This window comes from Myotis yumanensis, unplaced genomic scaffold, assembly GCF_028538775.1.
Source record: "Myotis yumanensis isolate MYYU_CA2020_CCGP unplaced genomic scaffold, mMyoYum1.0.hap1 SCAF_3, whole genome shotgun sequence".
NCBI classification, from domain to species: domain Eukaryota; kingdom Metazoa; phylum Chordata; class Mammalia; order Chiroptera; family Vespertilionidae; genus Myotis; species Myotis yumanensis.
Window position 1 is genome coordinate 164,459,360 of NW_027223754.1, and position 27,163 is coordinate 164,486,522.

At 38.2% G+C, this 27,163-nt stretch overlaps 1 protein-coding gene and 1 non-coding gene across 7 annotated transcripts in view; both read right to left on the reverse strand.

Annotated features, from left to right (window-relative positions):
- Positions 1 to 402: 402 nt before the first annotated feature.
- The window catches only part of LARP4 (La ribonucleoprotein 4), a 73,603-nt gene continuing 46,842 nt past the window's right edge, over positions 403 to 27,163 (reverse strand). For 5 of the 6 annotated variants that reach the window (XM_070410246.1, XM_070410245.1, XM_070410248.1 and 2 more), the window contains 8 exons: positions 24,995 to 25,207; positions 24,419 to 24,522; positions 20,542 to 20,754; positions 19,343 to 19,391; positions 15,869 to 16,030; positions 8,688 to 8,818; positions 8,403 to 8,571; positions 403 to 5,075 (listed from right to left, as the gene is read on the reverse strand). In XM_070410246.1, the coding sequence (XP_070266347.1) occupies positions 4,737 to 5,075; positions 8,403 to 8,571; positions 8,688 to 8,818; positions 15,869 to 16,030; positions 19,343 to 19,391; positions 20,542 to 20,754; positions 24,419 to 24,522; positions 24,995 to 25,207 (1,380 nt within the window). In that variant the 3' untranslated portion in view covers positions 403 to 4,736. The remainder of the gene's footprint in view (positions 5,076 to 8,402; positions 8,572 to 8,687; positions 8,819 to 15,868; positions 16,031 to 19,342; positions 19,392 to 20,541; positions 20,755 to 24,418; positions 24,523 to 24,994; positions 25,208 to 27,163) is intronic. The other variant, XM_070410247.1, reaches the window with a different exon arrangement.
- Positions 16,200 to 16,303, reverse strand: LOC139007823 (U6 spliceosomal RNA). Its single transcript, XR_011470976.1, has one exon. It is a non-coding gene; the product is annotated as a U6 spliceosomal RNA (small nuclear RNA).

Here is a 27,163-nt window from a genome sequence, read left to right on the forward strand (position 1 = left end):
AGCCTGACCAGGGGCTGCACCTAGGGATTGGGCCTGGCCTCTGCCACCCAGGAGCAGGCCTAAGCCAGCAGGTCATTATCTCCCGAGGGGTCCCAGACTGCGAGAGGGTACAGGCCGGGCTGTGGGGGCCCCTCCTTCCCCCCGAGTGCACAAATTTTTGTGCACCGGGCTTCTAGTAACTTAAGAAAACCCCAGGATCATAAAGCTGTATCTTATAGCTCTCTGCCCTCACTTTACAGATGCAGTATCACATATCTTGCCTCTATCCCTTCCCCAAAACAAATCAAAACCTGCTGAGACCAGGATTGTAAGGGAACTAGAGAATGGGCAACATATAAGATTATTGAAAAGTAAATACAAGTAGTCATTAGAAATAAACCACCTGGAGAAAAAAAACCAGTCTTGCTTTTAAACAATTTTATTTGTCCTAATTTTTGTTACTTTAATTTCCCATAGCACCTTGGCAATGTTGAAAACAAAAATACAAATACAGATGTACTCATTTTAACATATATGCATTAGCATGTGTCACATCATTTTTTTAGGGGGTGGGAGGGACAGTTTTGACAACAGGAACAAACTTAAGCAATGGACAAAATAGAAGGCAGATAACTGGTTCTGACCCCCCCCCAACACAAACCGAACATTAGGAGATGTCACTCAAGGGACACCTGAATCAGGGGAAAAAAAAAAAAAAAAAAAGCAATGTGGCTGTTTCTTTATACTATATGCTAATCAGTGTTTTGTGCTAGAAAATTGAAAGTAAAACCATTTTCTTTTGTTGGTATCTGAGTTGCACTTCTAAGAACCAATCTACTCAGCAACTCATAAGAAGTTCTCAATTTAAAAAAACCCAAAACTTTAAATTATTTAATAATCAGATGAATTTTGAAAGGGAATTTACTCTCAACCTGAAAACAAATTTTCTTTCAACTTCTTAAAATATCTTCATTTAGCTAATGAAAACTGAAATGTCTATGTAACTTCCTGGAAGCTTAGACAAGCTAAATTAGCATATACTTAAAAGCCTAAAGTTAAAATTCTATAGCCACCAAATTGTAAGGAAATACATAAAATTAGGGGGGGGGAAAACCACCATCACATAGTTAAGAATTTTTTTTAAATCCTTCAAAAGGAATATACTGTCCACTCTTACATTTTATCTTTTCTGTAAAATACAAAGTGGATTCTTTTAAAATATGGTTAACAAATATGGCCAACACAAATATCAGAGACTTAACCCCGATGTGTTCAACTGGATCAAAGTAAAACCAGTGGACATTCACCCCCAAAAAATTCAGTATTAAGGCCATAACTAAGAAAGCTAGAGAATTATTTAATAACTTTTAAATACTATTTTCTGTTCCAGCAGATGCTAATACTCCATCATTAAGCCTTTTGCAAAGCAAATATTATTTTAAAAGAGAAAGGAATGTGAAACAATATTCAAGCTACCTTAATTTTAGGAACCAAAAATAAATTTAAAACCTGCATGTCATTTGATCATATGCAAACTGAGCACATAGGATGACAACAATAAACTATAGCACAAAGATTTTATCTTCTTCCAAAATCCAGTTGAAAAAAAATTAGACGGATCAATCTCTTGAATGCCAATGTCTATACTTGCAAAAATGAAGTTACTTAGGTTAGAGACAGGCCCTGGGTATCATGAAAACCTTAATTATCAGGATAGAAAATAGAGATAGGTTTTTGCAATATCTCTATATACCCTCTCTATGAAGTGCAAGGTGGTAAACTTGTGTGACTCTCTTTCTCTTCGTGCAGTAAGAACTGTGGCAGATCACTGTACCATACACTCAATATCATTTTGTATCTACTTTCAGCTTCCAACAGCCCAAGGAAGTGTTAAGCCATAAGGATGAAGAAAAAAAAAATCAGTATTTAAATTCCTTTCTAAAAAACCAAACAGCCCTGGCCAGTGTGTCTCTGTTGGTTGGAGTATCTTCCCATAAACTGAAAGGTGGCGGGTTCGATACTCAGTCAGGACATATACAAGAGGCAACTGATCAATGTTTTTCTCACATCAATGTTTCTCTCTCCCTTCCTCTCTCTAAAATCAATGAAAAACATATCCTCAAGTGAGGATTACAACTAAAAAAGAACCAAATAAATAGCTGAACTATAATGAATGCTCAACCCTCATCAGTTACAGAGTAATGCTGGGGGGGAAGGGGAGGCCAAGTTTCACACAATTCATAGGCATCATTAGATACAAACCTTAAATCTGCTGTAATAAAATAAATGCTAAATACATACTGTGAATATATATATTATATATACACGCACACACATTTATTCTTCCCTATACATCCCATCAAAATGGGGATTAGTTGTAATGAGGCAAGTTAAATTAAAACAATATATTTTACAAGACAATTTAAAAGGTCATGTCTTTAAATTAAATTTCTACTTAGTAACATTTTGGGGAAAAGCAAGAACACATGTTCTTCAAAAAGAAGACTCTTGTGTTTCAATTAAAACACTTAGTTTTTAAAAGTTGGAATAAGTCACATAAGTGTACAAGTAATACAAGCCCACTTCTGTGACACACTGTAAAAAAGTAATGTTTTGTTTCAAGTGCAATAATTAAGTTTATAATCCTTGCCAAGTGATTTTATAAAATGTTTATTCTCTTAAATCCAATGCATTCACAGAGTGTTAACACTTTAAATGTTTATCATTTCCACCAACTGCAGCATTATCTAAGTAAACCAAACTAAGCACTTTATCATAGATATAGTCAATGATTATTAATACTTTTTTAAAAAGAACCTAAACTTCCCCAAATTTCAGCACAGGTAGTTTAACTGTAGATTTCAGTTCTAGAGATTTAAAAAAATAGTGTGTAGAAATGATTCTTCTTAGTTAAATGTATTATATCATGTTATCAACCAACCAAATCAAAAGCAATTGCCAAGCTGAATAAGTTACAAAGAAATGATAACTCTGGCTTGTACAGAAATGTGCAGTGTTTTCAAAGCTCTGAACAGTTACCTACTAATACAAATCTCCACAGCTTAACTTAGAGTTGGAAGATGAGTTTTCACAGTAATGTAATTTTAACCTCCATTTACATTCATTTTAATATATTACTAAGATGTTTACTCTATGTCACAATGGTGCTTTCCAGTGTTCACAATTTACAGTTTCAATTTATACAAGTCATTCACTAACATAAGGGACAGTTATTACTGCTACAAACTATCCCTAAAAAAACAAAACCCCACCTTACATAGAACTCTGAAAATGGTATGACTTAAAACAGATTAATCCAACATGATTTTTAATATTTTAGCCATTTTCCATACACCAGCATGTACACTTGCCTATTTAATATGAGAGCTACAACTTGATTCATTGAGATATTATGTAATAATTTTCTTCAACTACCTTTTTCACCTTAACTCAAAAATCTCCTGACTTGCTGGCTCTGCTTCTGTGAATTTCAAACTGTATTTTTTATTTTATTTTAATTTTTTGGAGAAAGGGAAGAAAGGCAGGTTATGATAAATACACTGTAAACAGAAAAAGTAGCCCCCAAATTCAGCCTTTAAAAATTATTTTTACTTCTACACTATTTAACACTTTAAGAGTCAATTACAATGTTTCATCTTTAACACTAATACAAATAAATTATAGTCTGCTCTACCATTCTGGGATCTAAACTTCTAAATACATGAACAGAAGAGTAAAATACTTCACTGTTCAATTCAGAAATTTAGAACAGTTATATGATTTGACTAGACTGGTCAAGGTGGTTAGAAACATACAATTATGTAGGTGGTTAGTTAAATTTGCTTCTGGGGGTTGGTAGTCAAAGAACAGAGAGTAGCAAAAATGAAGTAACACAAAACAATTATTTCCTATTTTAGGGGGAGGGGGGATTCACAGGCCAGTTTAAACCTCTGTAGGCCTTTTTATCTACCCCTACTCAGATCTAAGACAGATTTTTCAATTATCTGAATAACACCCATTCTTTCCGTGAGTATCAAACTGATTGGTAGTCACATCTCCAAGTACAATCAAAAGCTTGTTGAATAAAATATTAGTAAGGTCAAAAGGAGACTACATATCAAACTGGAAAAATAATCTACTCAAGTACATTATTACATTCAGTTTTCAAATCATTTACTAACATGACAACAGATTTGGCTTCAGTCACTCTTGTACACACAACACACCCAAACAGGCACCCCAGCCACTGATCTGCTTTGCAACACAAGGCCATAAAGGCAGAGATGGCATTCTCTAAGCCAAACTTTAAATATATTTAAAAAAGTAATTTCTAATTTTACAGAAATGCTTCTTCAAAAAATATTTTCTCTCACTCCCTCATCTCCTATACTGAAGGATGTGTAATATGTTTTTTCCCCCAAGCTAAATCTGAACCCTCAAAATTGATTCCAGGCAGATCTCTGCAAATTAAAATCAAAAACAAAAATAGAAAAATTATATTTTTATATATGTATACATATATATATATATATTTATACTGATTGGAATCCTCCAGCATTTTAAAATCACTTTAGAGATGAATTTTGGGATTCTACTGCTCACAACTCCAAAATCTGTAATGATTTAAGGATATACTTTCTCTTGTTTCCTTCCTGGTCACCCTCTCCCCTCCATAACAGTTCAATATAGCCACGGCTCAAGTTTAATGGGAAGAGAGAGAAGTTTTTGAATAGTTTTTGTTTGTTGGTTTGTTTGTTTTACTTTGGTGATCTGGGTGGCACATATTGCTCTTTGCCATTACGTCGAGTAACTCCCTGAGGTATGGCCCTGTGGCCAAACTGGCGTCTCTGTTCCCTGATTTTTCCAGCTGCTCCCCTGGGAATGGTATTGCCTCGGAAGCCAGAATAATCCTTACTAGCCCTTGCTTCTGGCTTCTCATGTGGTTTCTCAATGGACTTCTCAGGAGCTCCAGTCTCTTCATTTTTGGTGGGAGACACTACATTGGAGCGAAGTTCTCGTAGCGGCTGCACAGGAATTGGAGATGGCTCTTTAGGGGGCTTCTGGCACACTTCAGCATAACTTAGCTTTCGGGGTTCCTTGGAAGGGAAGAAAAACAAAACATTTTTATGGTGTACATTCCCTAAGTAATAAAGTACAAAAAGGATAGTACTGACCACAAGAAAATCAGTAAGTTATTGTCTAAGAAAGGGTAATCGATGCTCTAACTAAGTGAGCTACCCAACCAGGGCCAGTACAATCTTTTTAAGAAAGTACTTTTGTGGCCCTGGCTGGGTGGCACCGTTGTTGGAGTGTTGTCCCCTACACCAAAAAGGTTGCGGGTTCAATTTCCGGTTAAGACACATACCTAGGTCACGGGTTCAATCCCCAGTCAGGGTGTGTATGGGAGGCCACCAATCAATGTTTCTCTCTCACATCAATGTCACTCTCTTCCCTACCCTCCTACCCCAAATCAATAAGCATATCCTAGAGGGTAAAAAAAGAAAAAGTACATTTGTTGAAGATAGTAAAAACTGCTGCAATTTATGTATGAAACAATAAATTCACTTGAGGAATTTATCTGAATTCTCATATGTTAGCATGTTTATAGTAATGGGAAAAAAAACTGGAAACAACCTAAATGTCTAACAAGGACAGATTAAATTAATAGTCCATCCATATAATGAAATAAAATGGTTTCATTCTCTTTTCCCTTGGTACAAAGAACACTAGGCGGGATTCTATAAGAATTTCTGCAGAGCAGTTGTACACCAATCATATATTAGTAAAAGACTAATTAAAAGTCTTAATTATTTTATCTGAAAAAGTAGGCCAACAGGGGTGTTGTGAAAATAGGATAGTAGGTATTCAATACTTGCTAGCTGCTATTCTATTATTACTACTCTTATTACTTTAAATGTTTTTATTGACCTCACAGAGAGGAAGGGAAAAGGATACAGAAACATCAACTGGCTGCCTTCTGCACATCCCCTGGGGATCGAGGCTGCAAACCCGGCATGTGTCCTGACCAGGAATCAAACCTACAACCTCCTGGTGCATGGACCGAACTCAACCAACTGAGTCATACCAGCTGGGCTTGTTGTTATTATTATTACTAGGGGTCCGGTGCACTGGGGTGGGGGGGGTGAGGGGGGGGGAGATCCCTCAGCCCAACATGCACCCTCTCCAATCGGGGAACCCTCAGGAGAGCCCTCTCCAATCCGGGAGTTTCTGTCTTTGCAATCATATGAGCGAATTGTCTGAGACCCCCAACCCAGTTTGGTTTGTTGCTCACAGAATAATAGAGGCTTTTTTTTTTTCTTTGCTCCATTGGTAGAGATTTCCTGAAAGTTTTAGGATATCTTCCCTTTAATTTTTCCTATACACTCTGATTTTACTTATGTCTCTCACCTTTGCTTTCCCTCCATCCCCAACCGCAATAGTAACTTGCTCCAGGCTTACTTTGCTCTAGCGCAGCGGTTCTCAACCTGTGGGTCACCAACCTGTGGATCTCGAACGACCCTTTCACAGGGGTCGCCTAAGACCATCGGAAAACACATATATAATTACATATTGTTTTTGTGATTAATCACTATGCTTTATGTTCAATTTCCAACAATGAAAATACATCCTGCATATCAGATATTTACAGTATGATTCATAACAGTAGCAAAAGTACAGTCATGAAGTAGCAACGAAAATAATTTTATGGTTGGGGGTCACCACAACATGAGGAACTGTATTAAAGGGCTGCAGCATTAGGAAGGTTGAGAACCACTGCTCTAGCGTCTAGGACAGTGGTTCTCAACCTTCTGGCCCTTTAAATACAGTTCCTCATGTTGTGACCCAACCATAAAACTATTTTTGTTGCTACTTCATAACTGTAATGTTGCTACTGTTATGAATCGTAATGTAAATATCTGATACGCAGGATGGTCTTAGGCGACCCCTGTGAAAGGGTTGTTCAACCACCAAAGGGGTCGTGACCCATAGGTTGAGAACCACTGGTCTAGGAGATCAGTCTGCCAACAGAACTACGATTCCTAGCATTCCTGGTGCTCCCTGCACTCTGGGCTTCCGCTTCCGGTCTTGGGGCTGCCACCAAAACTACTATTCCCAGACTTCCTGGTGCTCCCCACGCTCTGGGGCTCTGGGTTTTCCCCGACTGACCAAGGGAGCCACGTCCCCGCAAGCCTCCGGCTCTCTTGCTCTGCTCTCCGTCCGGTGACCGAGGGAGCCACGTCCCCGCAAGCTGCCATCTCTCCCACTCTGCTGTGTATGCAAATTACCCGCCATCTTTGTTGGGTTAATTTGCATACTCGCTTCTCATTGGCTGGTGGGCATGACTTGTGAGCGTAGCAGAAGGACAGCTAATTTGCATGTTTCTCTTTTATTAGATAGGATTATATTATTAAATCACAAGATAAAATATTCCTTAAAAAAATTTATTGATTCATTTGAGAGAGAGAAACAGAGACACAAACTGACTTATTGTTCTACTTATTTATGCACTCATTGGTTGATTCATGTATATTCCCTGACTGGGGATTGAACTCACAACCTTGGCATTATCGGGACGATGCTCCAACCAACTAAGCTACCAGGCCAGGGATAAAATGTTCTTAACCTAGAAAAAAGAAATACCTATACCAAAATACTACTAGCTATATCAATAAATAAAAGGCCTGGCTGGTATGGCTCAGTTGGTTGAGCATCATCCCATGCACCAAGAGGATGCTGGTTCGATTCCTGATCAGGGCACATGCCTGGATAGGGAGCTCAATCCCCAGTGAAGGCACGCAGGAAGCAGCCAGTTGATGTTTCTATCTCTCTCCCTCTCCCTTCCTTTCTCTCTAAAATAAAAAATAATAATAACAATAATACATACATACACACACACATAAAATGAAAGGATTATAGGTAAATTTTGTGGTTTCTCCCCCATCCCCCACCTCTGCTTTTCTGTATTTCCCTAATTATAAAAATGATTCTGGAAATTGAATAAAAACTAGCATTCCCTCATGGGTTCCACAGACTTGTTAAGCATTACACACACACACCACACACACACACACACAAAGTCCAAGAGGCTCAAAGCCTCTTTATGCTAACCCAAAAATGATTCATACAACATAACAGACAAAAAAGAAGTTTCACTTAACTATAATATGATCAGAAAAAAGCAATCAAAAGAAACAGAATGAATAGTAACTTTTTCACTCCCTCAACATGACTAAAATTCCCCATTTCTTCACAGTGACTTTAAAGTCCTTTAGCTTTTTGGCAGGATGTAGGCAACCCCAATTTGGGCTATTTCCAAATGACTCTACTACAGCAAAGAGTTATGGGGCGTGGGGGTGGGGGTGAGAATGCTCATTATTAAACCGATGGTATTTTTCTCACATAAACTAAATTCACCAAGTTACCTGTAGGGCCACAGTTACAGCTGCATTTACGTTATTATCACATGGTGAAGCAGTATTTGTCCCTGATGGCTTTGCAGGATTTGGGGAAGAAACTGATATAGTTGTCGAGTTGAGATCATCCTTCTGAACAGTGGAATCCTCCACTATATCCTTTTCTATATGAGTTGTGCTAAGAAAAAAAGAATTTTACATTAGATTTAGTATAGTACACAGAAACAGGTGAGCAAATGATCAGAAGAAAAAGTAATCTTAATGTGGAAGATCTTTCCATATCAAAACCTGTACCTCAATGCAGGAGGCTCAGCTGTACACGAAGGACCGGTACTTGTATTGAGTTGCTGGGCAGCGGTGCAGTCGGTCTGTTCATCCTCTGCAGGCACTGGGCAACTATCCCCTTGTCTTAACTCTTCATTATCCTTAGAGTGAAAACATATTTCAAAATTACATTTATAGTAAAATACAGCATGGGAATGTGGTCAATAGGAAATGTAGTCAATAATTATGTGCCAGGTAGGTACTAGACCACTTATGGCGAAACTATGACACGCGTGTCAGAGGTGACCTGCGAACTCATTTTTTTGGTTGATTTTTCTTTGTTAAATGGCATTTAAATATATAAAATAAATATCAAAAATATAAGTCTTTGTTTTACTATGGTTGCAAATATCAAAAAATTTCTATATGTGACACGGCACCAGAGTTAAATTAGGGTTTTTCAAAATGCTGACACGCCGAGCTCAAAAGGTTCGCCATCACTGGACTAGACTCATCAGGGGGATCACTTAGCACAGTGGTTTTCAACCTTGGCTGCACATTAGAATCACCTGGGAATCTTTTTAAAATCCTGATTTCTGGGCCTCGTCCTCCAGAAATTCTGTTTCTTTGTTACTAATGTTGTGGCCCCACCCCATAACAAAGAAACAGAATTTCCAGAGGATTAGGCCCAGAAATCAGGATTTTAAAAAGGTTCCCAGGTGATTCTAATGTGCAACCAAGGTTGAGAACTACTGACTTAGCAAGTTATATAAATGTCTAACTACTATGTTGTACATTTGAAACTAATATAATATTGAATGTCAATTATAATTAAACAATAAAATTTTAAAATTAGACTTATAGAATCATTTCTCCAAATAAGATATATAAATGGCCAACAAGAATATATGAAAAGATGTTCAACATCATTAGTCATTAGGGAAATGCAAATCAAAACCACAACAGGAAACCACTACATACTCACTAGGATGGCTATAATCAGTAAGAGAGGCAATAACAAGTTAGTGATATGGAGATATTGGAACCCTCATACATAGAAAGTGGCAATGTAAAATGGTGCAGCCACTTTGGAAAATAGTGAGGCAGTTCCTCAAAAAGTTAGAGTTACCATAATTCACTCTTGGGTACGTACCCAAGAGAAAGCATGTCTGCAAAAAATTTAAGCAAAAATGTTCATAGTAGCATTATTCATAATAGCCAAAAAAGTGAGAACAACACAAATGTTCATCAACTGGTGAACAGATAAACAAAATGTGGAACAGTAGTCCTTCCCTTATCAATAGGTAATATGTTCCCAGAACCCCAATTTTTCCTATACATACATATCTATATCTATGATAAAGTTTAATTTATAAATTAAGCTCAGAAATACATTAATCCTATATACTAAAAGCATAAAATGCAAATAAACCAAAAGGCAAATGTCTAGTCGCTATGACGTGCACTGACAACCAAGGGGCAGAGGCTCAATGCAGGAGCTGCTCCCTGGTGGTCTGTGTGCTCCCACAGGGGAGACGCTGCTCAGCCAGAAGCCAGGCTCACAGCTGGGGAGCGCAGCAGCGGTGGTGGGAACCTCTACTGCCCCCGCTGCAGGTGGGCGGTAAGGAGCGAGAGGTCCCAGACTGCAAGAGCCCCATACTGCAAGAGGGATGTCTGACTGCCTCCTAGGGATCCAGCCTAAGCCAGCAGGTGGACATCCCCCAAGGGGTCCTGGACTGCCAGAGGATGCAGGCTGGGCTAGGGGACCCCGCCCCCGCCAGTGCACGAATCTTGTGCACTGGGCCTCTAGTAACAAAAACAAAAAACAAAAACAGAAAATTGCCGAAACCGGTTTGGCTCAGTGGATAGAGCGTCGGCTTGCGGACTGAAAGGTCCCAGGTTCGATTCCGGTTAAGGGCATGTACCTGGGTTGCGGGCACATCCCCAGTAGGAGATGTGCAGGAGGCAGCTGATCGATGTTTCTCTCTCATCGATGTTTCTGACTCTCTATCTCTCTCCCTTCCTCTCTGTAAAAAATCAATAAAAAAAAAAAAAAAAAACAGAAAATTACAACAATATCCTATATAATAAAAGTCTAATATGCTAAGTGTCTGGTCCTCTGGTGACCGGTCGACAGTTCAATCAAAGTATAATATACTCATTACATGCTAAGGCCACTCAATGGCTCTATGATGTGCACTGACCATCAGGGGGCAGACGCTCTGACTGGTAGGTTAGCTTGCTGCTGTGGTCCGGCAGATCAGGACTGAGTGAGATGGGTTGGACAAACCCTGGAGCCTTCCTGCAGTCCCTCCCCAGACCGATTGTGCACTGGTGGGGTCCCTCAGCCTGGCCTGTGCCCTCTCGCAATCCGGGACCCCTTGAGGGATGTCAGAGAGCCGGTTACAGCCTGATCCCGCAGGTCACTCCTCTCTGGAGGGCGCCAGATGCCGGGCTCACAGCTGGCGAGCACTGCTGTGACAGCTCGAGCCTCTCTTGATTGGGACTAATTGGGTGCGAGCCCTCAGCAGGTGCAGTGGGGCCCGGGATGAGCAGGAGCAGCAGGTAGGAGCTGCAGGCAGTGTAGGACTGCAGGTTTCAGGCCAATCCCTGCAGGTGACCCAGAGGGGCCCCACCTGTGCATGAATTCGTGCACCGGGCCTCTAGTACTGTAATAAAGGTTTTGTGAATGTGGTCTGTCGTCTCTCTTTCTCAAAATATCTTATTGTACAGCACTTACCATTTCACTTAAAGGAAGACTCTACATCTTTTCTTTGGCATATACAAATCACCAGCATCACTACTCTTATGCTCTGGGGCCATTATTATGTAAAATAAGAGTTTCTTGCACACAAGCACTGTACTATAGTGACATGTGACCAGATAACTGAGAGAGACTAAAGGCTGGATAGTGTATATACTGTGGATACACCTGACAATGATTCACATACCAAGCACGCTTCTCAGAAGGGCATGAAATTTGAAACTTAAGAATTGTTGCCTGTCTGGTGTGGTTCAGTTGGTTGGGTATCATCCTGTAAACCAAGGGGTAGTAGGTTCAATTCCTGGTCAGGGCACATGCTTAGGTTGCAGGCTTGATCCCTGATAGCAGGTGTGCAGGAGGCAGTGGATTGATTTGTTGTTATCACATTGATGTTTCTATCTCTCCCCCACTCTATCTCTCTCTAAAAATCCACTTAAAAATGTTCAATTAAAATTTATGCATTGTTAATTTTTGGAATTTTCCATTTAATAGTTTTAAATTGTGGTAACTGAAACCATGGAAAGCAAAATTACAGATGGGGGGGTGGCTACTATATATTCATACAATGCAATGTTACTGTGCAATGAAAGGAACAAAGGACACATGCCACAACAATGGATGAATCTTGAGGACATCATGCCAAGTGAAATAAGCTAGCCGCAAAAAGACAAAATACTCTATGATTCTATTTATATGAGGCAACTAAAATAGTCAGCTATAGAGACAAATAGAATGATGGTTGCCAGGGGCAGAGGGAAGGGAGAATGGGATTTATTGTTTACTGGTAGTATTTTAGCTTGTAAGACTAAAAGAGCTCTGGAGATTGATTGCACAACGTGAATGTATTTAGCACAACTGAGCTGCACACACGTAACAATGGTTAAGGTGGTAAATTTATGTTATGTGTATTTTACCAGAATTAAAACAAGAAAAATAAGACAAGTACAAAACTCAAAATTAGGAAAGCCAAAACAAGCAAACCAAGGTCCAATATCAAATTAAGAGTTCCAGAAAAAGAGAAGAAAAGAGGTGAAGGATTTATCAAAGAGAAGTACAGGAAATTTATCCCACATGGAAGGTCATGAGTTTCCAGATTTAAAAATCCCATCAAGGTATCCAGTACAATGACTAAAACCAAACAAAACAAAGAGAGTCATAGCAAGATACATCCTCATGAAATTTCACAGAATACCAGGAATAAATAAAATAGCCTAAAAGCCTCCGGTGGGGTGGGATGGGTGGAAAGATACACGTCATTGGGAGAATGAGGGATCAAAACCATAGTTTCTAGCCTGGTTGCAGTGGCTCAGTGGTTGAGCGCTGACCTATGAACCAGGAGGTCACGATTCGATTCCCAGTCAGAGCACATGCTTGGGTTACCGGATCAATGAGGGGAGTGCAGGAGGCAGCCAATCAGTGATTCTCTCTCATCAATGATGTATCTATCTCTCCCTCTCTCTTCCTCTCTAAAATCAATAAAAATATTTTTAAAAAACAAATAAACCAGTTTCTGACATGAACCTCTGGAAGCTAGATTATTTCCTAAGCTAAAAAGAAAACAAAACTACAAAGGAAATACTGCCAAATATAACCATATTAAAATTAAGAACCTGTTTTTTACCCACAAATACATAAGACTGAAAATAAAGCATTAGTGATATATATAACTGACAAAGAATTAGTATCCAGAATACTGTTTAAATTCCATGAATCTGTAAGATAAGAGATAACCCAATTTAATGTGCCAAAATATTTTAAAAACTCTTTTTATAAAAGACTCAAATGGCCAATAAACATAAAAATGATAATTTAGCTGTGGCCAGTTTCTCAGTGGTTAGAGCATTGGCCCATGGGTCACAGGTTCAATTCCCGGTTAAGGGCACCTCGTTTGCAGGTTCCCCAGACCCAGTAGAGGTGAGTCTCTCTCTCTCTCCCCCCCACTCCCCCTTTAGAAATCAATGGAAAAAATACTCTTGGGTGAGGATTAAAAAAAAAAAGGTAATTTAACCTCAAGAGTCATTCAAATTTTAAAAAGCCCTATCACTGTCCTGGCCGGTTTGGCTCACTGGATAGAGCGTCGGCCTGGGGACTGAAGGGTCCCAGGTTCGATTTCAGTCAAGGGCATGTACCTGGGTTGTGGGCACATCCCCCTAGTAGGGGGTGTGCAGGAGGCAGCTGATCGATGCTTCTCTCTCATAGATGTTTCTGGCTCTCTATCCCTCTCCCTTCCTCGCTGTAAAATATCAATAAAATATATATTTAAAAAAATGTTACCGATTAAAAAAAAAAAAAGCCCTATCACTCAGCAATTATACCTTAGAAATGTTCTTGCTCACATGAACAGAAAGTTTGAAGAGTCATAGCAGTATTGCTTATAATAATGAACCGACAAAAAACATTAGTCCATCAATGGTAGAATGAATAAATGTTATATTTTTACACAATAGCTCAAAATAAAATAGTCGCCTACATCAACAGCAATATATTTCATACAACACAGAAGGGAAGAAGTAACAAAAGAATACATATATGTGTAACCCAAGGACACAGACAATAGAATGATGAAGACTTGGGTGAGGGGTGGGCTGGAGGGGGTCAATGGGGAAAAGGGGGGACATATGTAATACGTTCAACAATAAAGAAAAAAAAAAGACAGCCTGATTTTCAAAGGTGAAATATATGAATCTTAGAAGTGACAAAATAACTACAATACTACACTTAAAAAAAAAAGGCAATAAAGTATCTTCAAAATTTCAAAGAAAACACAGCTCAAATGTCCATCAATAGTAGAATGAATTCTACTAGATATGCTACTGATCAAGTGTGAGAACATCAAAACATTTTCAGAATGCAAGATCTCTACAAATTTATACTAAAAGCCCTTTATTCAGGAAGCTTGGGAAGATGTGACTCACCATAATATGGGAAAGTAAAACAAGAGCAAGAAAAAGGGGGGATCTAACCAAGTAGAGTAAGGAAAATTCCCAGGATTGATAGTGAAGAGACGTCCCAGGAACATAGCTGTGCAGCAGGCCATGGAGAATATAAAAAAGGAAAAATAATAACAGTATACTATGAGGCTGTTAGGAAAAAGTTATGTAATACTGAGATGTGACTTACAATGATGGCATATCCTACTCTAACTGGCAATAATTTTTTTTCTTAGTGATACTAAAATAATGGGGCATAGCCCAAGCTAGTTTGACTCAGTGGGTAGAGCATCAGCCACGGACAGGTTCGATTGTAGTCAAGGGCACACACCTCGGTTGCAGGCTCAATCCCTGGACTTGGTTGGGGCCCGTGTGGCAGGCAACCAATCGATGTGTCTCTCTCATATTGATATTTCTCTCTGTCTCTCTCCACTCCCTTCTGCTCTCTCTAAAAATCAGTGGGAAAATAGCGTTGGGTGAAGATTAACAAAAAAATGAAAATTAATTAATTAAATTTTAAATAAAATAATGGGGCGTCTTATAATTGATGGTATCCTAGATATGATAAAGTAAAATCTACTGGGAGGATGAGAAGAATATGTTGCTTTAAGAGAGCTAAATACTTAGCTTCTAGAATGTAAAGTTAATAGATGTCTATAACTGAAAGGTAAAAAAAATAGCAGTATAACCAAGTACATTTGCTTGTTTTGGCTTTCCTTAGAAATACAGGAACAAATGTCGAGAGAAAAGCTAGAGTTGAAGGTGGTTGCAGGGTACTATTTCCATTACAAGCCTAGGTATACTGTGTACATGTACTATTAAAATAACAATAGAATTAGAAAAAAAAAGGGCAGAACATGAGAAAATTCTGTGGGGAATGGGAATTTACCATATTAAGAGGTCTAATATTATAGGATGAGGTATCCTAACATTTTGATATCCACTCTCCATTATTTAAAAACTGAGTTTGCCAAACTAGCTTAAAATTCTCATTTATATCATTGGTTAATTATAGGCACTTAAGTGGAAATGACACTTTCCATTTGGCTTGCATTAATCAGTTCTATCAAGCTGAGTGACTGACAAAGACATGTAAAAATGACAAAATATTTTATTTGTAGCTTTATCATAAATATTTTTCTTAGTTTTTTTAAAATCCTCACCTGAGGGTATTTTTTTAACTGATTTTAGATAGAGAAGAACGGAGAGAGACAGATAAGGAGAGGGAGAAACACTGATCAGTTGCCTCCCCTACCGCAACCTAGGTATGTGCCTTGAGGAGGAATCGAACTTGCAACCTTTTGATGTACTGGACGTAGGGGACGATGCTCCAACCAACTGAGCCACGTGGCCACAGGACTATCATAAATCTTTTTATAATACTCAATGTATACTGACAATCCCCTGAATTAAAACTATATTATAAATACTTATTAAGAACAAAAACCTAAATAACTTAAAACATAGGCTAATATATAGTCCCCAAAAGGTAGAAGATTGGATGTTTCGGTGTTTACCTTTTCTTTGCAGACACCTTTAACAACATCAGACATCCTACTCTCCAAAACAAGTTCACCTGGTGTTCTTGATGAACTTCCAGGTAAAGGAGGAAAATTTGAGGCTAATAAGTCAAACTTTGGTGTTGGAGCCTTTGCTTCAGGTGTTGAAGGTTGGGATCTCTAAAAGACACAAATCATAAAACAGGTCATATGACTACCTTATTCTCTAACCCTGTACCACAGAAGCTGAAACTTCAAAAAACAAACTCTACCCTAATGTACAGAATTGTTTCCCTATAAATTTTTGGCTTCTCATCTCAATTGAGCTCTTATTAGTCTTTTCTTTTTTTTTAATATGGCATGCTTCACAAATTTACAAGTCATCCTTCCACAGGGCTATGTAATTCTTCTCTACATTGTTCCAATTTTAGTGTATGTGCTGCTGAAGAGAACGTGAGCTCTCATAGTCTATCAGTCCTCCATACCTTTAGTTAGCTCCCTCTCTTGTTTATTTTGCAAACTTTGCCACACTCCTAAGCCTTTTCTCATCAATCTCCACTATTCTTTGCTTTCTAAATTAGCTATACCTCCTTTTCTAACAAAAAAACCCCCCTACCTCACATAAATTTGCCATCATCATTCACCCTTCCCTACAGTCTCAAGAGAGAACAATATCCTTCCTTGAAAATCTCATCTGTCCCTTTCACCCTAACCACTCTATATCCTCTTATAAACCTCTCACTTGTACCTCCCTCCTCTACTTCCTCACCTCTGTACTCATCATACCACTGCTTTGACAAGTCACCAATGCCTTCCACAATGCAAAAGCTGGAAGACTTTTTTCCATGACCTCACTATAGCATTTGGCATGGTAAACATTCTTTCCTTTGGGAGCTCATTTCTCCCTTAGCTTCTGTGACACACCTTTCTCTTGATGCACAGATCTGATAATTATGTGCTGTTCTCTGCCTGCCTACTTCTTTTGATGGTTTTTGGTTTCTATACAGTCATTACTTCTCACTTTCCCTGTGTGATGATACCCTTTATTCATGACTTTAACTATTATCTACATGCAAACAATCCTTAAAACAATTTTTCACTTTTTGGTAACTTTCGGCTGCACAACTCTGAAAATATAACAAAAATCATTGAGTTGTACACTTTATTTTCAGCCCAGACATTCACCTGAAACCCAGATATCCATTTGCCTGCCTATCAGCCATTGCCACTCAGACTTTACTTGGATACTTCAAACAACATGATGAACAATCTCATTTTTCAATCCAAAGCCACTATGTTCCCCAAGGTTCCATTCTTGACCCTTTTTAAAAAAATCACTCACTATACAGAGAGTCCCCTGCCATGACCTCATCTACTCATATGACTTCAGTTACTATGAGTAAGTTTACAAATCCTAAATTTTATCTCTAGCTAACATCGCCCTCCTGCAAAAGGGCACCTCACTCCTGCCCTTCCTACTGGAAAACATGCCTGTCTCCTTTTTCTTCATCTCAACCTTCAGTCCTCAATCCAGACATTTTTTAACATGTTAAACAGACCTCAAACCTAATTTCTCCTCTCCTCAACTGTTCAGGGCCACTTGAGGATGTTACTGCTTCAATGGTATCTTTAAAAAGTTGTTGCCTAAAATCTCATGGCTGCCCATAGTATAGAAAGCTATAAATGGAAAAAACAACACTGTTTTAAAGGGTTCATAGTTTGCCCTAAGGACTATTCTTTGTTATAACGCAATACATTTTCTTCTTTGAAAATGTGTATGTTTTTAATACTTTATAAATGTGGTGTATGTGTAACTTATATGTATAACCAACAGTAAGCTATATGTATACTACTTATATATGTATACAATTCACTACTTATACATGTAAAATAAGCATTATATTACACATTTATGATATATCTGTAAATTCTAGACAGAGTTTTCTTGAGACCTCTATATCTTCCTACATCATTTTTATTCCTCAATACTTTTTGGGCCCAGTTAAGAAATGGTAAGTAGTCACTATGAACACACACAAAAAATCAAAATATGAATAATCTGAGGCATTAAGATTCAAATAAGAACGTTAGGCCTTAGCTATAAACATTTTTCTTTAAGAGATTTTATAAGATTAGTGGATATAAGAATTAACAGCAGGTAGAAAATTGACTCCGAACAATTAATGAACAGCATAACAGTTTCTAACACCATCCAACAGAGCTTTAAAAATGAATGATATGCTTTATCAGATTGGCAAAAAATCATATCCTGCCTGACTGGTGTGGCTGTTAGTTGAGCATCGTCCCATGCACCAAAAAGGTTAACAGTTCAATTCCTGGTCAGAGCACATGCCTGAGTTGTGGGCTCAATCGCTGGTGGGGGGCGTGGCAGAAGGCAAGCTGATCGATGTTGGACTCTCACATCGATGTCTCTCTCTCTCTTCCTCTCTAGTGATTAATAAACTATTCTTTAAAAAAATAAAATAAAATCATGTCCTCTGTAAGGCTATGGATAAAGAGGAATGAAAATCAGCACAACCCCTATAGAAAACTACTTAGCAGCAACTTATTAAATTGTGACCCAGAAATCCTACTTTTAGAGATTCTCCTTCAGATACTGCATACATAGGAAACGATAATCGTATGAGGTTATCATTGCATTGTTTGTAATAGCACTTATATACAATCAGAAGATTCAAACTGTTTAAATGTCTGTTAGTAAAGTAAGAGTTAATCTTTTCATAGAATATTTTCATATTTTTTATTTTTAAACCATGTAAAAATATTAGATACTCAAGTAATTTTTTAAGAAAGTGAGAAACAAAGGTCAAATCCCTAACTATATGTGCACTTTAAGGGTGGAGGGAGCGTGATAATGGTGTATATTTCAGGGTCAAGCACAGGCTGCATACCTTTTGCTGCATACTATCATCGATCAAGTAGCCCTAGCCCAGTGGTCAGCAAACTGCAGCTCGAGAGCCACATGCAGCTCTTTGGCCCCTTGAGTGTGGCTCTTCCACAAAATACCATGTGCGGGCGCACACATACAGTGAGACTGAAACTTCGTGGCCCATGTGCAGAAGTCGGTATTTTGTGGAAGAGCCACACTCAAGGGGCCAAAGAGCCGCATGTGGCTCGCAAGCCGCAGTTTGCCGACCACTGCCCTAGCCGGTTTGGCTCAGTGGATAGAGCGTCAGCCTGCAAACTGAAGGGTCCTAGGTTTGATTCCGGTCAAAGGCACATGCCCGGATTATGGGCTCAATCCCCAAGGGGGGACGTGCAGGAGGCAGCCAATCAATGGTTCTCTCTCATCACTGATGTTTCTTTCTGTCTCTCTCTCCCTCCCTTCCTCTCTGAAAATCAATAATATTTTTTTAAAAAATCAATCAAGTAGAAACCTAAAAGCCAAGGTAGATCACAAGTCAATGCCATAGTAAATCACAAAAGAAAAGAAAAATTAACAGCAGTAATTAAAAGTAAAAAAATACTTACTGGGATTCTGTCATCTTCTCGTCGTCTTCGACCTCTGAAAAGAGTTCTCCTTTTAACAAAACAAAACAAAAAAGGGTGGTGGGAGAGAGAACTCTTAAGTTTCTTCAAATTTATACATTTCATAAAAATGAGTGTATTTCTATTTTAATTATCTATACATAAATTCCCATTATTATTAAAAGACTAGAGGCCCGGTGCACGAAATTCATGCACTCAGCAGGGGTGGGGGTGGGGGGTGGTGTGTCCCTCAGCCTGGATTGTGAGAGGGCACAGGCCAGGCCGAGGGACCCCACCGGTGCATAATCAGGGCCAGGGAGGTTGGCCAGCTGGGGAGGGACCCCGGGAGGACTCCTAGGCATGTCCAGCCGGTCTCGCTCAGTCCCAATCAGCCAGACCCCAGCAGCAAGCTAACCTACCAGTCAGAGCGTCTGCCCCCTGGTGGTCAGTGCATGTCATAGTGAGTGGTTGAGAAGCCTTAGCATATTATGCTTTGATTGGTTGAATGGCTGACCGGACGACTGGACACTTAGTATATTAGGCTTTTATTATATAGGATAAATATGTATTCTTCTGAAGGGATCCTGCGCAAATCTACCAAAAACTTCAACTACGATCACCACCACCACCACGAAGTAAGCTATGCACATTTTTATTAGAAGCACTCTCTCGACACCAGGAGCAGATTAGGGTTCAGTTATGTTTTTTTCAGGCAAGTTAAGTTATATATAACCACATTCCCTTAGTTTAGAAGTTGTAAGAAATTAGCTTTGGCCAGGTAGCTAAGTTGGTTTTACAGCACTGCTCTGATATGCCAAGGTTGGGGGGTTCAATCCCAAGAGGGCACATACAAGAAGCAACCAATGAATGCATAAATAAGTGGATCAACAAATCTCTCACTCCATTCCTCTCTAAAATCAATCAATCAGTCAATCAATCAGTTAGCTGTGGGAAATTAAAACTATAATGCAGATGGGATTTTATCTTTCTAAACCATTTTTTGTGAGCTTCAGAATAACTTTCATAAATCTGACTCAGTTACATTCTATATAAACACTCTAAATTTCTTAATAATTATGAAAAACTATTATGTAAAAATGTATTTACTTAACACTAGATCATGGTTTCCAAATATTCACATTATGATAAAAGGAGTTTCATATACCTTATTTCCTTCCAGATTTATTACCATATTCACTTACCTGCCCCTACCATAATCCCCATTCTGTTCAATTGGCAAAGTTGGAGTCTCTTTTGGAAGGTAGCTTTGCTCCTGATGTCCTGTTACTATAGGGTTATGCCGTTCAGTTGGAAAGTTTCTTGAACCTGATCTGTTTACTGGTCCATCCCCCAATGACACAGATCCCTCTGTTGAGTGTTCTGAACCACTTGATGCCCTAAAATGGGGCTTCACACTATGAGAAATAATGATCACATATAAGAGAGGATAAATCAAGACAGAAAGAACATCTTTCTTCTTAATGGTAGAAACTCTTAATAGGCCAAGTTAAAAACTGCTTTTTGCTGTTTCCTGTTTTCCATTAATTAAGTTAAACATAAAATTGTTTTATAAAAATGTAAACCCTTTTATGTCCTAGATATATTATTTTTAATAGGCAAAGAACTTTTACATTAAAAAGTTGTTAAAAGACATTTGGGGGAAAATCCAAAGTTCTTTGAGATACTCAGGCTAAAACTATGATTTTAGCTTCTTTCTTTAACATAAGCTGCAGTCTTGACATATGTAAATCAGCCAGGCTTTAAGTTTATTAATGAATCTGTGCCAAGCCTCTACCTTATTAATTTCTTATTAATTTTATGTATAAAGTACAGACAGACATACATAATCTCCAGTATTAAATTTTCATAGGGAGAGCCCTAACTGGTATGGCTCAGTTGTTTGAGCGTCGTCCCATGTACCAGGAAGCTGCTGGTTTGATTCCAAGTTGGGTGCATGCCTGGGTTGTAGGTTTGATCCTTCCCCAGTAGAGGGTATGCAGAAGGCAGGCAATCAATGTTTCTCCTCCTCTCCCTTCCTCTCTCTAAAATCAATAATTTTTTTAAAGGTTGCTGGTTCGAGTCACGGTCAGTGCACATGCTCAGGTTGTGGGCTCGATCCCCAGGAGGGGCATGCAAGAGGCGGCCAACTGATATGATACTCTCATATTGTTATGTCTTTCTCCCTCTCTCACATCCTCTCTTCCTCTCTCTCTCTCTCCCTCTCTCACATTCTCTCTCTCTCTCTCTCTCTCTCTCTCTCTCTCTCCTTAAAAAAAAAAATCAATAAAGCTTAAAAAAAATTTTTTTCATAACGGAAAATCAGAAAAAAAGTATAAAAGGCTCTTTAAGGGAATGACATTAAAAAAATAAATAAAATGGAGGAATATATTAAAATCCCACCTTCTTACTAAGTATCCCTTGCCAAATGAAATTTGTTGTTCAACGATCCATACGTGGGACATATAATATAACTAGGAAGATATAATACAACTAAATAGCCTGATATGACTTCATGAATTAAGGTATGAAATCTGGTAAAAACAAGACAAAACAAAGAAAGCTACTTCTAACAAAAGAAACTTTTATCTTGGATCATGTGCATAGGCACCCAACTCTTACAATTTATAAGCAGATGAAGCTATGGTAAAGGAGAGAAGATGCAGTTTAATCAATAGTTAAAACATCTAAAGTTAAGTCCAAGCAACTGAGGATCTTGGCTCTATACGTTTTTTAAAAATATGTTTTTATTGATTTCAGAGAAGAAAGGACAGAGAGACAGATAGAAACACCAATGATGAGAGAATTATTGATGGGCAGTCTCTTGCACGGCCCCTACTGGGAATCGAGCTCACAACCTGGGCATGTGCCCTTTACTGGAATCGAACCTGGGACCTTTCAGTCCACAGGCCAACACTCTATCCACTGTTGGCTCTATAGATTAAACAAGAGAGTATAAGACTTATATTTAGCCCCTTGCTTGCAGTTTATATGCTCCATTTTTTTCCAGTCTATTTTCATAATTACAAATTCATAATATTAATAACACAATGTCAATTCCTGGCTCTCTGAACAGGGATTTAAAACCTCATACATTAATTACAAACACATTTCCAGCTATCCTACTTTACTCGTTAAGGAACATAAAAAATTAGGTTAAAGATAAAACTCAGGCTACAGAGTTGGGCTGAGTTTAATATGAGATGATACTTTTCCAGATACTTTCTGTCACAAAGTAGGTTTTTAGTCGCAATTAAAATAATATAATGTCAACTAACACGTAATTTTCAATACATTTATATTATCCATCATATCTGAAAATGACCCCATTAAGTAGCTACGCTATTTACATTACCTGTTCAAAAACTTTCACTTCAATTTTCTCATTGCATTTCAAGAGACCTAATGGACAAGTTAGGTTTAAACAGCCCTCAGATCTCATAATCTTACCCTTCACTGAGAGGGACTAACAATCTCAATCTGGGCAAAAGAAAGAAATAAGCGATAAAAGATAGAAAGGAAGAAGTATAGTGACAGAAAGATAAAGTATGAAAGATAGAAAAATGCCCCGACTTCTGAAAGTTAGTTGTATTTTCTCTAAGTAGGTCTAGTGATCATCACTGGGCTGTTATAAGGCCAATACAATATAATAAACTGCATGAGGGCCCTATATCGTTACTTTCTCCTTGACTGATATAAATAAAGGTCTGGCAGTGGTCACTTCTTAAATATAAAGAAACAAGGATTTGGGGGAGGGGGGGCGGGGCGTGTCAAAACACTTTACTGTAATATTTACATTTATGTAAGAAAGTATTCATGTGCTATTTCTGTAATTAAAAATTAACAGCAACCAGCATTGGTCAAACATAGGGAAAAGAATTATACCCAAATGGTTTCGAGTAACAAGCAAAATTATAATAAATCTGCCCTGTATTTTCAATACCATAGGGACACCTCCATTAAAGCCAAAATGATTTGACTGTCATTTTTGGCTTTCTTATTGTAATCTTACCCCCTTCACCAAGAAAGCACAGCAGACAAAGACAAGTAACAATAAAGGAACACCATGAAAACAATGTATTTTTAAATCAAGCATCTGCAAACATCAGTACTTTTATATTTTTATATGTTTTTATTGGTTTTTAGAGACAGAACAAGGAAGAGGGATAGAGAGATAGAAACGTCAATGAGAGAATAATCAATTGGCTGCCTCATGCACTGGAGATAGAGCCTGCAACCTGAGCATGTGACCTGACCAGGAATTGAACCGTGATCTCTTGGTTCCTAGGTTGATGCTCAATACTGAACCACATGGGCTGGGCAGTACTTTAAGTTATTAGTTAAAAGTTACTTTAGAAAAAAAAAGAAAAGTTACTTTAGCTCTGGCTGGTGTGGCTCAGTTAATTGGAACATTATCAGGTACACCTAGAGGTGCTGGGTTTGATTCCCAGTCAGGGCACATACCCAGACTGTGGGTTTCATCCCCAGTTGGGGTGTGTATGGAAGGCAACCAATTGATGTCTCTCTCTCACATCAATGTTTCTCTCTCTCTCTCTCAAATCAATATTTTTTAAAAAGCTGGGGGGGGGGGGTGTGGGTGGAGGTAAGAGGGTATCGGGGGAGTAAACAGTGATGAAAAAATAACAATATATATTTTAAAATTGCTTTCACAGATATGCAGATTGCAGCAAGAAGAATATAGTCAATAATGTCGAAATAGCAGGGATATGGGATTAGGTGGGTGCTTGGGGCAGTGGGGGAACCACTTTGTGTTACCTCTTTAACACTAAAGGCACTCACACACTGGACTTTGTGTTGCTGCCATAGAACATTTCCTGTTCCCTTTATTTAAAAAAAAAAAATCAGCATGTACCATCTCAGCCCCAAGTCCTTTTATCCCATTATCAACATGAGGTCAAAGCATGTTTATAAATTCTAGATTAAATCACTCATATATTTTGTGCAAAACAAAAAAATTCCTTCCCACTGAATCTGCAAATAAGCACTGCAATGAACACAGTGACTCTGTAAGAACTACTGAGAACTGCTTACAATAAATTCCAGCCATGATTTTTATCTTACCGATTTTTTTGGAATGGTCGACCCATATTCACAGCAGCAGCAGTTGTTTTATAAGATCCTGGTGAACTAAAGCCATTCACAAAACTATTATTTGGAAACGGAGCCTAAAAGAAAATTTTAATGTTTAAAAACAGTTAATGGTAAAGGCAGCATCTGATGTGAAGGTCATAAGAAATTTCTGACAACAACCTAGCATCAATTTCTTCTAGCTCAAAATAATTTTAAACATTTTACTTTTTCACTTTTGCAGTACATTACAGAACAAGAAATCACTGGTCCATTACTTCATAAAGAACACTTTTCTTTGAGTAAGTTTCACAAAACTAAAAGCAATTTAAATCAATGGATTTATCCAGTCTCTAACTTTAATTCACAGAGCAAAATCTAAAGAATAAAATTATAGAAACATTTAGTCACATGCATACATTTGCTATGGGATATTATAGATCCTCATCATTACTTAAAAAACAGAAAATAAACAATCAACAAAACAAAAAATGAACTCCTACGCTAGCTGATTTCTTCAAATTTCAGCTTGAGTGAAAAAATTTTGAATTCTGTAAAGATCTCACTTACCAGTGGTGTTTCAAAGTAAGGTGCAGGATTTGGAGACCAAGACTGAGGCACAATACTATAGATGGAGTACTGTTGGTGAGGACTATATACAGGTTGCATAAAGACTGGTGAGGCATACTGTGCTTGAGTTTGAATGGGCTGACTATACATACTAGAATCCATTAATCGAAAACCATTCTTAGCAAAAAACGTATTGATGGCTTTTATCCTTGCCTAGAAGAGGAACACATAATTACAAAGGACTAAGTGTATATTTTTACAAATATATTTAATTAAAAACTTTAACTTATTTTACATGACTACATTATTTCTGCCTATTGTAGAATCAGGCAAAGGAAAATGACAGACTTAATTAATTGAAACTTATGTATAGCAAATACACAGAAGTCCAAACAGTGAAACTGTTAATATTCCAAATACATAAATTCTAAAAATAGATTTAAAAGCCAACAATCCTACCTAAAAATGAGTTAGAAAAATAAAGAGTTCACAGAAAAAAAAAAAAAGGCAAATGACTCTTAAACATATGAAAAAGATGCTAAACCTTGCTAAGAGAAATGCAATTAAAGTTGAATTAAATTTCTCAATTATACAATTGGCAAAGTCTAAAACAGATAATCTGATACATTAAGATGGGCATGCAAAATAGCACAACTCTTATGAACATCAATCCCACTTCTAGAAATCTTTCCCAAATATACACTGACCAAAACAGTCTTTTATTTCTTTACTTACTGATTTTTAGAGAGAGAAAGGATTGGAGAAGAAGAGAGGGAGAAAGGGGGAGAGGGGAAGAGGGGGAGAGGGGGAGAGGGGGAGAGAGGGAGAGAGGGAGAGACGGGGAGAGAAGAGAGAGAGATACTTGTTGTTACACTTATTTAAGCATTCACTGGTTGATTCTTATATGTGCCCTGACTGGAATCGAACCCACATCCTTGTTTAGGATGATGCTCTAAACAACTAAGCTACCCAGCCAGGGCCAAAATAGTTGTTTTTTTTTTAAGGATGCACACAGCTATTCACTGACACGATTTGAAATGTAGGGTCAGGGGTGGAGGACAGACTCTCCCCACCACACACAAATCAACCCAACATTGCATCGATGGCTGAATACATCAGGATACATACACACAACTGAGTAAGTAACCTGCAGATATAAAAAGAACTGAGTAATTGCTCTAAATACTATTATGAAGTGATTTCTAGAATATTCAGATTAAAGAAAAAAAGGCAAGACTGTATCATAAGCTATTCTCTCGCTAAATCAGATGGAAATATGAAGACATACTTAAGTACACATACACAGGGTGTCCCAAAAAATGTATACACACACTATGTCTAGATTATATTACATTTTGAAAATAAAATGTATTTTCATAAATACTGCCTTTTAAAATATATATATTTTTATTGATTTCAGAGAGGAAGAGAGAGAGAGAAACATCAATGATGAGAAAGAATCATTAATCGGCTGCCTCCTGCATACCCTCTACTGGGGATCAAGCCTGAAACCCAGACATATGTCCTGACCAGGAATCGAACCATGACCTCCTAGTTTATAGGTAGACGCTCAACCATTGAGCCACACTGGCCAGGCAACACTGTCTTTATAATTATTCAAAGTGTGCATACATATTTTTGGGACACCTTGTATATGTGAATATTTATTGAAAATATTTTGCTTTTAAATAATGCACATACTGAAAATCAAATTTAAAAAAATCAATGTGTAAAAGTTAAAAGCAAATGGGCCAAAATGTGCATTCATTAATAATATAACATAGAGAAATCCTAAGTGGCTTTGAACCAAAATAAAAATCAACTGTGCGAGGATTAACAAAAAAGGGAGACCAAGATGGCGGCGTAGGTAAACGCCGGAGACCGCTGCCGCAAACAACCATTTCAAAAATACAACTAAAAGACTGAACGGACATCACCCAGAACCACAGGAAGGCTGGCTGAAGAGAGACTCTACAACTAGAAGGAAAGAGAACAGCAAATCGAGGCTCAGAGGCGTCGCAGTGTGGAAAATACAAAGGTACCGAGGTGCGCGCGCAAAGCGGGCTGGTGGCTGAGGGCGCGGTTGTCGTTTTCTGTCGGGAGTGAGTCTCAGACTCTGGGCTCCAGATCCGGGAGAGTCTCTAGGGACCCAGACTCAAACGGGAGAAG